At 42.0% G+C, this 12,907-nt stretch overlaps 1 protein-coding gene across 3 annotated transcripts in view; it reads left to right on the top strand.

Moving 5' to 3' along the window:
* The first annotated feature begins 2,162 nt into the window (after positions 1 to 2,162).
* Positions 2,163 to 12,907, top strand: part of MTDH (metadherin) — a 36,026-nt gene continuing 25,281 nt past the window's right edge. Inside the window, exons 1-2 of one of the 3 annotated variants that reach the window (XM_030012838.2) lie at positions 2,163 to 2,779; positions 9,524 to 9,628. In XM_030012838.2, coding sequence (XP_029868698.1) covers positions 2,333 to 2,779; positions 9,524 to 9,628 — 552 coding nt within the window. In that variant the 5' untranslated portion in view covers positions 2,163 to 2,332. The remainder of the gene's footprint in view (positions 2,780 to 9,523; positions 9,629 to 12,907) is intronic. The other 2 variants (XM_030012835.2, XM_030012836.2) reach the window with 2 other exon arrangements.

The following is a 12,907-nucleotide window of genomic DNA, read 5'->3' as shown; positions in this document are numbered from 1 at the left end:
TAGCCTCGGTTTAAACAAAACTAAACAAAACATCCACTGTAGCTGAATGATGCTTTCAAATTTGTTAGGTGTATTTTTTCAGCTAAATATATTTAGAACTAAAACTATGTGACCACTGTTCTGTCGCCTCTATCTATATAGGGCAACATCTTAAACAAAAAAACTACTTATGGAATAATTTATTTGGCATGTTAGGGTGGCTGAATTGTGCAACAACCAGCACAATGATAGTTAATATTTTCTGATAAATGTGCACAATCTATGCTAAAGCATAAAAGGCTTATAAAAAAATAAAGTATTATGGCTATGAATAAAAAGAATCAAAATCTTCTAAAAGTATATAAATGTCTACCAGTAAAATGCTCTGCCTGAGATTGTTGCTACCACTAATTCCAGCAATATCCTCTGTTCCAACTCAAGTCAATTAGAAAAGCAGTACTTGACAGGCTAGTGGTATCATAAAAAAAAAAAAAAAGTAGGACTTAGAAGCAATTTGGGAGTACTTTACTAAAAAAATTTGAAAGCAGTAAAAACACATAAATACTTGTATGTGAAAGATATATTCACTTTACAAAATAAAGCAAAGATGATTATATGAAAGCAGTGTAAGCTATCACTGTGTTGTTTAAACAAATGAATTTTATTTTACTACATTTTAAATTTCAATTATCCCATGCAGATTTCAATGCACTAAACCCAGATATTTTCCTAGCAGGCTGTGAGAGAGGAACACTTTTTATAAGTAGAATTGCAAGTGGAAAGAATGGGACACAACATTGCTTTCCAGCAACGCACCACTGCATAAGACTATAGTCACTGTAAAGCCACTCAACAATGCCAGCTCTGAGGTTCTGACAGCTCAAATTCTGCAGGAACTCTGGATGCTGTGAGACCGGATTTCTGAAAATAAATCAAGACATGCATTTGGGGTCAAATTTTTTAGGGCTCATTTTTAAAGTATGTGGAGAAATGCACTTTTGGAGTTCCTAACGACAAAACAACTCCCACTGCGATACACACCGCTGTGTTTTTCGTAAAGCTATTTAATTCGGGTGTATTAAGCCAGCTTGTGGGAGTTTTTAGAAAACATGGCTCTTAAAAAAATCTATGTTGTTATATTACCTTGTCTAGCATATTTAGAAATAACTAAAAGCACACCGGTTTGGGGTTTCGGGGGAGTGGTGGGTTGGTTTGGTTTTTTTAGCAACGTTTTCAAATGCCTTTTCTGCAGAAGAGATGGCCGCTGCGGGGCCCTGATCCCGGCCTCCGAAGCCTGACAGGAAGGAGCATCTACCTGCAAAGCCCAGAGACCCCTGCCATGGCCCCAGGGCTGCTCCTGGAGTTCCACCGGTGGTAACAGCGCCCACAAACCGGCAGTTAACGTACCCGCACCGGAGCTGCGCCGCCTCTCTGGGGCAACCGCAAACTAAAAACAGAGCCGATTAGTGACCGTTACCGTGGAAATGCACCCACGTTGCCGCGCGTGTGGGAAGGCCCTGCTGGGGCCGGGACACGAGCGCCGAGGCCGTCCCTCACCCGCTGCCTCAGCACCGCGCCACCGGGGGCGGCCCGCTCCGCGCAGCGCTGCACGTACCACAGCACGGGCACGTTTCTGGGGCGGGGGTGCCCACAGGGGAAGGAGCACGGCCCGTCGAAACGGCGGGAGAGGCCGACAACCGCCCACCTCAGGCCGCCATCCCCGGGCGCAGCCTCCCGCCCCGGACCCCTGCGAAGCGCCGCGGGGTTTCCCGCCCCGGCCGCAGGGGCGGTGCGGCCCCACCGCTGGGCGGCGCCAAGCGGCCCCGCGGCCGCGGCCTCCGCCGCCGCCCGCCCCTGCCCCGCTCGCTGGCTGCCACGTCGAGGTTGCTCTCCGCGCCGCCCCCTGCCTTGCCCGCGGCCGGCGCCGCCCTGAGCCGGGCAGGGCAGGGCGGAGCGGAGGAGGAGGAGGAAGAAGAGGAGGAGGAGGGCGCCCGGCGGCCGCTGAGGGGGCGGGAGGCGGGGAGCTCCGCGTCCGCCCTTCAGGCGTCACCCTCCGCCCCGCGCGCGGCGGTGATGGCGGCGGCGCGCTGCGGCAGCGGCGGGCCCTCGGTGGGGCGGTGACGTTGCGCGCGAGGCGGAGGGCGGGGAGGAAGAGGAGGAGACCCGGGCGCCTCCGGGGCTGAGGCAGCTGCGTCCCGCCGAGGTTCCGCTCGCGTCCCGTCCTCTCCCCACGCTCCCGGCGGCTCCGGCTCGGGCAGGCGAGCGCGGCTCTCCTGAGGCCGCGATGCGCTCGGCCTGAGCGCTCCCTCGCCGCCCCCCCCCGGTTTGGGCCTCTGCGGGGCAGGGGGCCGCGATGGCTGCGGGGAGCTGGCAGGAGGCGGCGGCCCAGCAGGCCGAGGAGGCGGCGGCCCGGGTGCGGGACGTCCTGTCGGGCGGCCTGGGCCTGCTGCGTGCCGAGCTGGGCCTTGAGCTGGGCCTCGACCCGCAGGGCCTGCCCACCTGGCTCGCCCTGGTGGTCCCGGCCGCCCTGGGGCTGGGGCTGCTGGGGCTGCTCCTGGCCGTGGCCTGCGCAGGCGGCCTCCGAAAGAAGCCAGCGCGGAGCGCGGCGGAGAAGAAGGGTGATGAGGCGGCCGGCGCGGGCCTGACAGCCGGTGGAGGTCAAGGCAAGGCGGCGGGTCCGGGTCCCGGGCAGCTGCACCTGAAAGGCGACGAGCAGAAGAAGCGAAACAAGAAGAAGCTGCCGGAGAAAACGGCGCGGGTGAGGGGGGCTGCGAGGGCCGCGCCGCTCGGGAGGGAAGGGGTGAGGACACGGCGCGGCGGCGGGAGGCGGGGGATGAAAGGCTCATTGACAGCGGCGGGACGGGGACGGCGGCGGGGGGGGGGGTCTGCAGTGGCACCCGGCCGGGCGCTGCGAGTCCCGTGCGGGAAGGCGACGGCGGGGGGGGGGGGGGTCGCGTCTGGCCAGCGGCCCCGAGCGCGGCTGCCTCTCCCCAGGCCTTGTCCCCCGTGCCCCCTGCTCGGTGAAACGCCTGCCGCTCAAGTAGGCACCGGTGAGAAGGTGGGGGGGACCGACCGCAGGGTCTGGAGGCCACAGAGCTTCCCCCGAGCCGCCGTGCGATTCACCTGGGTGATGTTTGCCTGTGGAAGGGATTGGGGGGGGATCCTGACTGTCTGCTCTGGAGCCGTCTCGTGTCGTCTGGGTTACTCGGTTGCTTTGAAAACCTGGAGAAGCAGCGCGCACGCACGGAAATTACACGTTAACAGTCCTGGGTGATGAGGAAAACGCTCGTTTCTTTTTAGAAGGTTTTTGATGGGAACAAGAATTATATGAAAGCATTATTTTTTATTATTCATCGAATGCTTGCGGGGTTAGGAACCAGTAGTGGAGACCTTAGAATTTCAAGCCAGGAGTTGCAGTCCAGGCAGGTATAGACTATTGGAAGCAGTACTGTAAGCTCCATAAATGCTGTGATGATTCAAACTTGAGTAAGGCTTTTTGCTGTGTCTTTTTGACAGAACATGTTAACATCAATCTTGTGGTGAGCTTGCCTCAGTAGGAATATGTCTAATTTAGTTGTTACAGTAGGGATCATCTCCTTTAATAAGGAAATCTGTGTCTTAGCAGCCCCTTAAAAACAGATCATTCCTGTCTTTTTTTTTTTTTTAAATCCTCAGTATGTGGTGTGGGAACCTTCCATCTTTGACAGTGTGCATGCACTTCATGAGAATATTAGTAGAATGCAGAAAATACCAACTGTCCTAAAGCTTCCAGTTATCATAGTTTTAGGGCTTGAAGGGATTGCTTCTATAGCTTTTATATTGTTAGTATGTTTGTAATCTTATTTTTGTCCAAATGGATTATAGGAACGAAAGTGCAGCAGATGTCCCCTGCCTGTTACAACTGTGTCTTTTAATTATATCTTTTTCTATAAAACCTGAATTGGTTACCTAATGACCAGAAAAAGGAGAGAAAATGGGTTTGTACCTTCATTTGAGTCTGTGGCAGTATTTAGACTTGAGAAGTTTGGGGTTTTTTTTAATGAGAAGTTAAGGCTAGAATATCTTAAAAGAAAACAAAAAAAAGTCTGCATATGCCACCAACCTGTCTTTGAGCAGTGGACTACGGAAGTTGATTCTGGAAGTTGCAGAGACTGAACGCTGAGCACGGAGAAGAGGAAGCATTGTGATTCAGAATCTTTCCAGTGTAGCTAGGTCTCCATTTTGGAGAAGGCACATTAAAGATGCAATTCTTCTTTCCATCTTGAAAGCAAATCCTTCAAGATTTAGTAGACCTGTTATGCCTTCTTAAAAACAAAAACTAATCCTGGAAATAATTTAGATTTTGCTTGGTTTATTTTCTTTAAACTCCAGTATAAAAACAACGCATAAACTCTTGCAAGTCATCATTGAAGACATTAAAAAATGCCTCAACGGAAGATAGACTGAAGAGGTAGATACGCTGTTAACTTCACAATGCCTTGTAGTGCAGGGCTTCATAAAAGCAAACTTTGTATTAATTGTGTATAAAACTTAACCAACTGACATATTTGGTGAATATAAATACTTGCAATGTTTCAAGCTTGGTTTACTCAGACACAAAATAATGAAAGTTAAGGCTATGTAAGAGCAAATATTTTCATAATCAAAAGAGTAAAAACAGTTTTTCAGCTGTCAGGCTGTCATTCTGTATTGTTAAGGTTTTAAAAGTTATTTTTCTAGTACTTTGTATTCATTATTTCCATGCAGAGGTGAAAAAAAAAACCCCACCCCACCTTTTCCAAAAAGAAAATGCACAAACTGAATCATTAACTGTAGTGCAAATAAGTTCATACCAGTGGCAAAGTTTAAGAGGCCTGCCTTGTGCTCATTTTCCAAAATAAGTTCATAGAAACCTGTATTAGCATGTCCCAGTATTTTCCAACTGTCACATGAAGAATTCTCAAAATAACATGGGAAATTTAAAGATGCAACAAAAATTCTTACCGATCGCTGCCTGGTCATTTTTGTCTTATGTTTTTGTATGCCGTGATGCTAATACTTATGCCTGTGAATGGAAAAAAGTAAGCCTATTATCAGTAGATTTACTACAGGGCTTGCTATGCCAGGGTCTAGATTTCCATTGTGGGCATTTCAGAAAGCTTAGAGCAACTGGTCTGTGGCATTAAAGAGCACGCTACAGATGTCTAATTAAAAGCTGTAGGGTTACTTTAATACAGGATTACTGAACTCATCGTATGGCAGGTGATGCATAACTCTCATCAGTCAGGATCAGATGTGTTCTTCACTGTACCCTTTCTGAGGAAGAGTATTATTGCTTTGTTTCTTGCACGTGGCTTTATTCAGTTCCTGTATAGGTAGGGTACAACTTACCTGATATTTTTAGTAAAATAAATTTAGTTGAATAGCACTGTGTTTACTGGATATGGTAGCAACTATGAGATTCTCTTTATTTACTTGCTTTGGGCAGGCTGAGAAAAAAGTGAAGTTGAAATGGTATAGCATTCATTAACACTACAGTTTACAGAGCCAGTTCTGGCTTTCTCCAGCTGCTTGGAGCAAGGTAGTATCATGGTATCTTTCCTTTAGATTCTATGCAGTAAACCTGAAGCCCCTTTCTCTTTTTTCTTTTTTTTTTTCTTTAGCTCCTGGCAGGGGCAGAGCTCTTTGTCTCCTGTCACAGAGTTCTTTGGCCCCGGTTAAGAATTTTTTTTCTCTCCAAAAATCTCTTGATCTTTTAATTCCTTTCCCTTCTGAGTAATTGCTGTGCCTCTCTCTTCTACTTTTTAAACCTTCAGCAGAAAAAAGGTGAAACTGTTCTTACGTGGTTTCTGTACAATTGGCAAAACACCGTAGAAACTTGAGTAACAGTCTTCTGTGCTCTGCTACAGCTTTAGAAAGCAATTCATACCATCTATTTGTGGATGCAGAAAATACCAAATTGACTATGTACTTCCTATTATTTGTAGTACACCTGGACAGTAAATGCTACACATTTTAGTAAAAGCATTTGCATTCATCTGACAAAGTTCCTACTTGGTCTGCTTGAAAGAACTTTTCAGGCTATGACTGTTTTATGCTTATTGCACTTAGAAGTAGACTGCATAAAGACTTTTTCATACTTTCAACTAATACTCTGTGATGGTTTAAACCCAGCCAGCAATTAAGCATCACGTAGCCGCTCACTTCCCCCCCACCCAGTGGAATGGGGGAGAGAACTGGGGGGGGGGGAATAAAACTCATGGATTGAGATGAGAACACTTTAATAGGACAGAAAAGAAGATAATAATAATAGCAACAATAATAAAATGACAATAATAATAAAAGAATTGGAATATACAAAACAAGTGATGCACAATGCAGTTGCTTACAACTCGCCAACTGATGCCCAATTAGTTCCTGAGCAGTGATCGCTGCCCAGGCCAACTCCCCCCAGTTTATATACTAGGCATGACATCATATGGTATGGAATACCCCTTTGGCCAGTTTGGGTCAGCTGTCCTGGCTGTGTCCCCTCCCAACTTCTTGTGCCCCTCCAGCCTTCTTGCTGGCAGGCCATGAGAAGCTGAAAAATCCTTGACTTGGTATAAATGCTACTTAGCAACAACTGGAAACATCAGTGTGTTATCAACGTTCTTCTTATACTGAATCCAAGACATAACACTATACTGGCTATTAGAAAGAAAATTAACTCTATCCCGGCCGAAACCAGGACATACTCACATGTTGGTTTTGTGTATATGTTAATTGTCAAATTGCAAGAGAAATAGGGTTGTAGGATTTGCCAGTGCTCAAAGAGAAAATGGCTTAGTTTATTTTCTGTAAGCTTCTCTTAAAAAAGAATATTGGTAAACATTGGCCAAAGATATTCTAAGTGGGCAGATCTTTATAATGTGGAGCTAAGGGCTTTGGCTAATACAGCCTTGTAAGACTCAAATGATAGCAATTTCATTACTGTGATTTGACGTGTGAAACTGAGTTATCCATTATGCTGGACCATATTTAAAGAACAAGTTGGTTTTTTTTTTTGACAGCCTCAGCAAAACCTTTATTCTAATTTTGGATTATCTTAATGCCTTCAAATGAATGTGTGTGGAAAAGGTTTCTTTAAATATTGGGATTTTAAGGTCAGCAGGCAAGAAATGCATTCAGAAATCAGTAGTGTTATTGACAGCACTATTTCTGCCTTGTTGCATCTTCCCTGTAGCTTTTAGGATGAGGAAAAAAAGATGGCAAATAATAAATTGCACAGTTTGAATGAATTAATATTGTCAGTGGATGTTTAATATATTACCATAAAGTTTTAAACTTAGGGGTTTTGGCTGTAGTTGTCTTTTAAAAAAAAATTTCTGAATACTATAGAAAAGCTTTTTCTTTCCCGCTTCTGTTACTATCTTTGGTATACCCCAAAATGGTCACATGAATTTTGGTTAAAATTCTATGATTCATCTGTGGGCAGAAAATAAATGTGGAAAGCTTCCACTGAAAAGGAGACTATTACAATTCAGGGATACATTCAGGGAGAAATGTATCAAAGTACAAGTTTTTAAACATATTTCTAATGGTGGTTGTTTACATGATCAGATGATCAGACAGCTTTTTAAAGTCATGTGGATTAATTTTTCCAGAGGGTTCTTAGTGGATATGAATTAGTTTATTACTTCAGAGAAACAGCTGAATTTTTTTAAAATTAAAGATTAAAACTTTTATGTATTGAATTTTTGAGAGGGATTAAGAAAGTGGTTTTCAGTTTCAGGTATATATGTAATAGCAAAGAAGCAAAGCAAAGTTCAGAATTAAAAAAGTTAGTTGGCTATAAACATTTTTGACACACATCCAATACTAGATGCAGCAAAGCTGTTACCTAACTGCTGCTAAATAACTTAGAAATAGTGATTCTTTCTCCAACTTAAGATCTTAAACATCACGGGTACTAACGTGGATTGAAAGACCTCACACCACTAATAACATGGCTGTGCGGTATCTGGAGAAAATAGAGGGGTTCAAGAACTGATTTTTGGCAACGGGTTATTTTCAAGATTGAGTATCAGGTCTTTGGTATCCCTGTGGAATTGAGTACTGTGAGCTTTGTTGAGAGGAACGTTTAGAGAGAGTTTTGAGACACAGATCTGTAAAATATACTTCTTTTTCAGAATGCTGAGGGAAGTGTACAGCATCTTAGATACGAAAAGTCTAGTTTAAAGCTGGTTGTTGTAGGAGAAGAGGTGACCTGATCTTTCAGTCTCTATTAATAGTTACAAAATAAGAAGTTGGCATGCTGGCTAACTACAGTAAGCAATACTATGTTATGCACTGGTGAAATTATGTCAAGGGTGATTTGTAAGTGTAATATAACATGGCAAGACTTAAATACCTGTACCAGTTAAATTGAGGATCAGACCTGATATTTGAAGGAAGAGGTCACACTAAGTTGTAATATGGCCTTTGTTTTACTTTAAAGCAATCAGGTTCCTGTGATGCAGAGGTAAAACATCTCTTGGTTTTTTTAATAACAAAAATAACTAAAGATAATATAGTTTGAACTTTATTTAAAAAGAAAATGTGGAAATTAAAGCACCTATGAAGTATTTATTTATGCTTAATGTCTTCTTTAATTTTCAGTCTTTAATTTATCTGAATCATTATGAATGTGAATCAGTATGAAATTTGACAATTGTTTTTCACTGAGTGAAATTAATGGCTAACAGTATAATGCTTCGTTTATTTTCATCTTTTCTGCTGTCAAGCACAGTAACTTCAGTCAGAGCTTTTTGTTAACAATAAACATGACTTAAAAATTACTACATTTTTGCATAGGGAATATGTAGGCTAAGGTGTATGCCTTCGCTGTCAAAGGTGATGATAGAGACTAATTTAATGACTGTCCAGAGTTTTAACTTCATATGTTAAATAACACATGCTGATTTTCTTTCCTTTATTATGTGAGGAGAAAATGGTAGACTAACATAACGCCTATAATCAAGTCTGTCTGAAAAGAACAATGGGATGTCATGCTTAGTCATGCTTCGTGTTTGACTTCTAATTTCTGTTCTACTATGAATTTTAACTTGTGAAGGAAATGAGCTGTGAGGGATATGCATAAGTAGAAATTGCAGAAATTTGGTCAAGGTAGAAACAATTTTAAAAATTCAGCCCATTGCAGAACTGCTACAAAGTGGTAAATGGGTTCTTCTAATTAGATAATTTATGGCACATACAACTGTATGTTCTGAATCAGTCTCTGTAGCTGTTCTGAAAGCTGGTAACTTTGAGAAATTTACCTTTTGATAAGCAATTCCTGTGTTGAGTAGGACTGAGGTGAAATGAGGAGACCTGGTTTCTTTCCTTTCTCGTTTCTATGTTTGGTAAATTGAGAATTGCAGTGGGTATTTTAAGCACCAATCCACAATTCTGTCTGCTTTACTTAATAATCTTGCAAGCATTTTTCAGTCAACAGATAGTTGCATTTCAGTTGATACTGTAATTTGAACCTTGCGTCATCTGCTTTCTCCAAATTTTTTATTATTCACATTTATTGTTTACACAGCCTAATGGACGGTCTTTCCTTGATGTATCTGAGGATGAAGTAATACAAACTGTGCGTAAAGAAAATATAAAGCAGCCTGTGGACACAGAAAAGAAGAATGAAAAGGTCAGTTATGGATATGAAATGGCAATGTCAAAGTTTATTGCCCGTTATTTCAATTTCTAATAACTCTGTGATTTGAAATCCTGTTACTTACATGAGTGAAGAGGCATATTTCTTACTATGAAGAGTACTAACCTAATTTGGTGTTGTAAAGAGCTAAAGTAGTATTTTCTTAACTTTTGAGATCATGCCTTATCACAGAATGCTTGCATCAAGCAAAATCCCCTCCCTGCCCCCCCCCCCCCCCCCCCAAACACTGATATCTCTGTTCACCACGTGAAAATGTTAAGCCTACAGAAATTAAGTTTGCGTTTCATCTTTGCTGGCTTCTATGGAGATGCAACATAATGATAGTATTGTTAAGTGGCTTGTAAATGGTCTAACAATTGGGGGAGTACTATTCAAAGGATTAAGACCATGTGCCTGATTATTTCTTTTGTCAGATGTAACCATTAGTGATTACAGTTCTTAATTTCTGATCACAAATATGGGCTTTGAAGTCTGGTGTGAGCTTTTTGTTGTGCAAATTGAACAGCTACATTAAAAACATCTTTTTAAAGCTTGGTCTGTAGCTTTAGCTAAAAACCATACTAATGGCAATGTTATTTTTTGCACTGTGAGGACTAACATCTTCTAACCTTATCATAAATGCTATCTTTTGTAGGCAACATGGATATATTTATGATAGGCCTTTGACGATAATTTTTGGCTCGGTTCTTTTGCTAACATTGTACATGAAATTCTCCTGCTGTCATGGATTTCTGATTTATTTTCTTCAACATAATGCATTTGTTCTAACTATACTAAGGAGTATTGAAAAATAAATGATTATACGTAAACAGTGAGAAACCAGTAGCTGATTATTGAAATTTGTTTAGCTTGTTCAAGCTTTAATTAACTTACTTGACTATCCTGTAATAACTTCTTTTGCAGTTAGTATGTTGGCTAAAAGACTGTGTCCTGTTAGTTGGCTAGAGGGCACTAAACATTTTTAGCATTGGCAAATAGAAAGACTTTTCTGTGAAATGGGTTTGCCTTAAAATTTCATGCTGTGCACTTCTTTCTCTTCTCCATGTGTCACATATCAGATTGACTTTGTGGGTTTGTTTTTTTTCAAGAACATAATAAAATTTGATCCTGAAGGAATAACTATAATTTTCTTCTCAACTTTCACTTTATCTCAAGCAGGTTTCCAAGTAGGTAAGGTGTTTAAATGCTAAACTCGAGCTTTACCTTAAAATTGCAAACATAGTGATCTGAATTTTAAAATGTTAAGTTGAAGCTGCAGCTCCAGGAAATCAGTTCCACGATATGGATATGGATGCTTATTCAACTAATTATGTTTTCATGTCACTTTGGGGAGCCCTGGGCAAAGCATGATTGCCTCAGGAGTTGATTGTTACCCTTCAATTAAAAACATACCCAAGAACTAACTTTAAACTACAGGTAACTTTACAGGCATCTAGTTATTTGGTTAAGCCTCTCAGGGTATCTGTTACATTTGTAACATTATAAACTTGCTAAGAAGATTGTAAGGGGTCCTGCCTATTCTGTCTTTGTATAGCTTGGGATAGGTGGTAAAAGTCAATGGGTGGGGTTTAAGTAGTATGTGCATGTGTGTAGATATATGAATATATAGAATCTATGACCTGAAGGGAGTGATTTTTTTTTTTGTGCGCTTGAATATATGCTTTCAGTGAAAATCACACTTCCTTTGTGGTTCTGTACTTCTTAGCTGCTTCAGGGTTGTGAATTTTATGCATGTTTTTTCAGGATAGTCATTTAAGTTGTATCCTCTTGTTCTGCTTTGGGGGAGGGGAAGCTTTGCGTAATGCCTGGATTGTGGCTGTTCATAGGGTTTATGATTCTCTTGACACTTTGAATAGTTTCTTCCTTTTTTTTCCATTTTAGTGACTTGCACAGTACAGGGGTTTTTTTTTTAGTTTTTAGCATAAGATACTGTATCTAAGAAGTGACTCTGTGGATGAGAGTGCAGGATGTTAAAACTTCATTGCCCATTCTGTTTGCAAACACGCAACTGCCTTGTCTTGAATACTAGAAATAAACATACCATTAGGGATGAGGAAGAAAGGTTTATTTTTCTATTGTTCTTGCATGGCTGACAGTGCATCTTAAAGACTTAAAAAATTTTGGCAGGCCTGCGGAGTTCCTCATGTGCTCTTTGGCTGGTGGCAGAGCCAACATTGGCAGAAGGTGACACTTTGAATGAATAGGCTTCTGCAAAATGACCGATTAGCTTGCTCAGTAACCTTTAAGGTCTCTTGCTGTTTCAGTCAGTTTGTTACTGAGATAGTGACTGCTACAGCACTAAGTTTAGCAGGTGGTGAGTAAATTAGATAACTAATTATGGTTCTGGTTTCTCAGATCAGGTTCTAGTAACTCAGGTTAGGAAAGTATATTTTCAAGATTTGGATTATTGATTTTTTTAAAAACGGTGTTTATTAGTAAGAAATTAATTTTTAGAACTGTTGAACTTTGATGTTTTCATGAGAAATGAAAAATTTGATGTCGATACCTCTGTAGCAGCTAGTTATTTAAGAAACTGGAGTTATAACTTGGAGGTGCAGTCATCTTAAACTGCTGTCTGGGAGACTTCTGAAGTCATTTCAGGTGTTCTCTTAGTGGCAGAAGACAGTTGGGTAGTTACGGCTTTGTGGGTGGGAGGTTCTAAGACCTCAACTTCCATTCTCAGTGTAGCTGAAAATGGGAGACATAGGTACAAACTTACTAATCTTTCCTCTGCTTGAGCTCCAAAAAGCAATTCGTAACCATTTCATTTTTAATTCTTTCCTTAGAAGGTGCTCTGGCAAATTATTTGTCTTGTTCATATTCTTAGAACCAATTCTTCTCGGGTTGCTTTTGAAACAGGCCCTTCTCTTTGTGAGACTTTTCAGAAGTTAGATAGCTGGTACGTGGGTAAAGGTAGTCTACTGAGCAAATGAGTGAGATAATTCAGTTTGGGTGCATCTGTATTGTGGGTCCCCTAGTGCAGTAAACAATGAGTTAACTGTTCAAGTCAGTTCCCTAAGTGTTATAGGTGTGTTGGCACAGCATTGCATATAAGCAGTGAAATTTTTATTATCTCTGGTGCTGCGTTAACAAGCTATACTGCTTTCAGTACCTATAGTGAAGCTATGTGACACTTTTGGGGCATGCTAACTCAAAGGCATGTGGACTGCATGCCATTGTGGGCCCATAGGATATCTGCTGCAGCTGAGGTGATAATTTAGCTGTTACCAATTCTGAATTCTAGAGAGATTG

The sequence above is a fragment of the Aquila chrysaetos genome, chromosome 4 (assembly GCF_900496995.4).
Source record: "Aquila chrysaetos chrysaetos chromosome 4, bAquChr1.4, whole genome shotgun sequence".
Taxonomy (NCBI): Eukaryota; Metazoa; Chordata; class Aves; order Accipitriformes; family Accipitridae; genus Aquila; species Aquila chrysaetos.
This window is presented reverse-complemented; position numbering and strand designations above follow the sequence as displayed.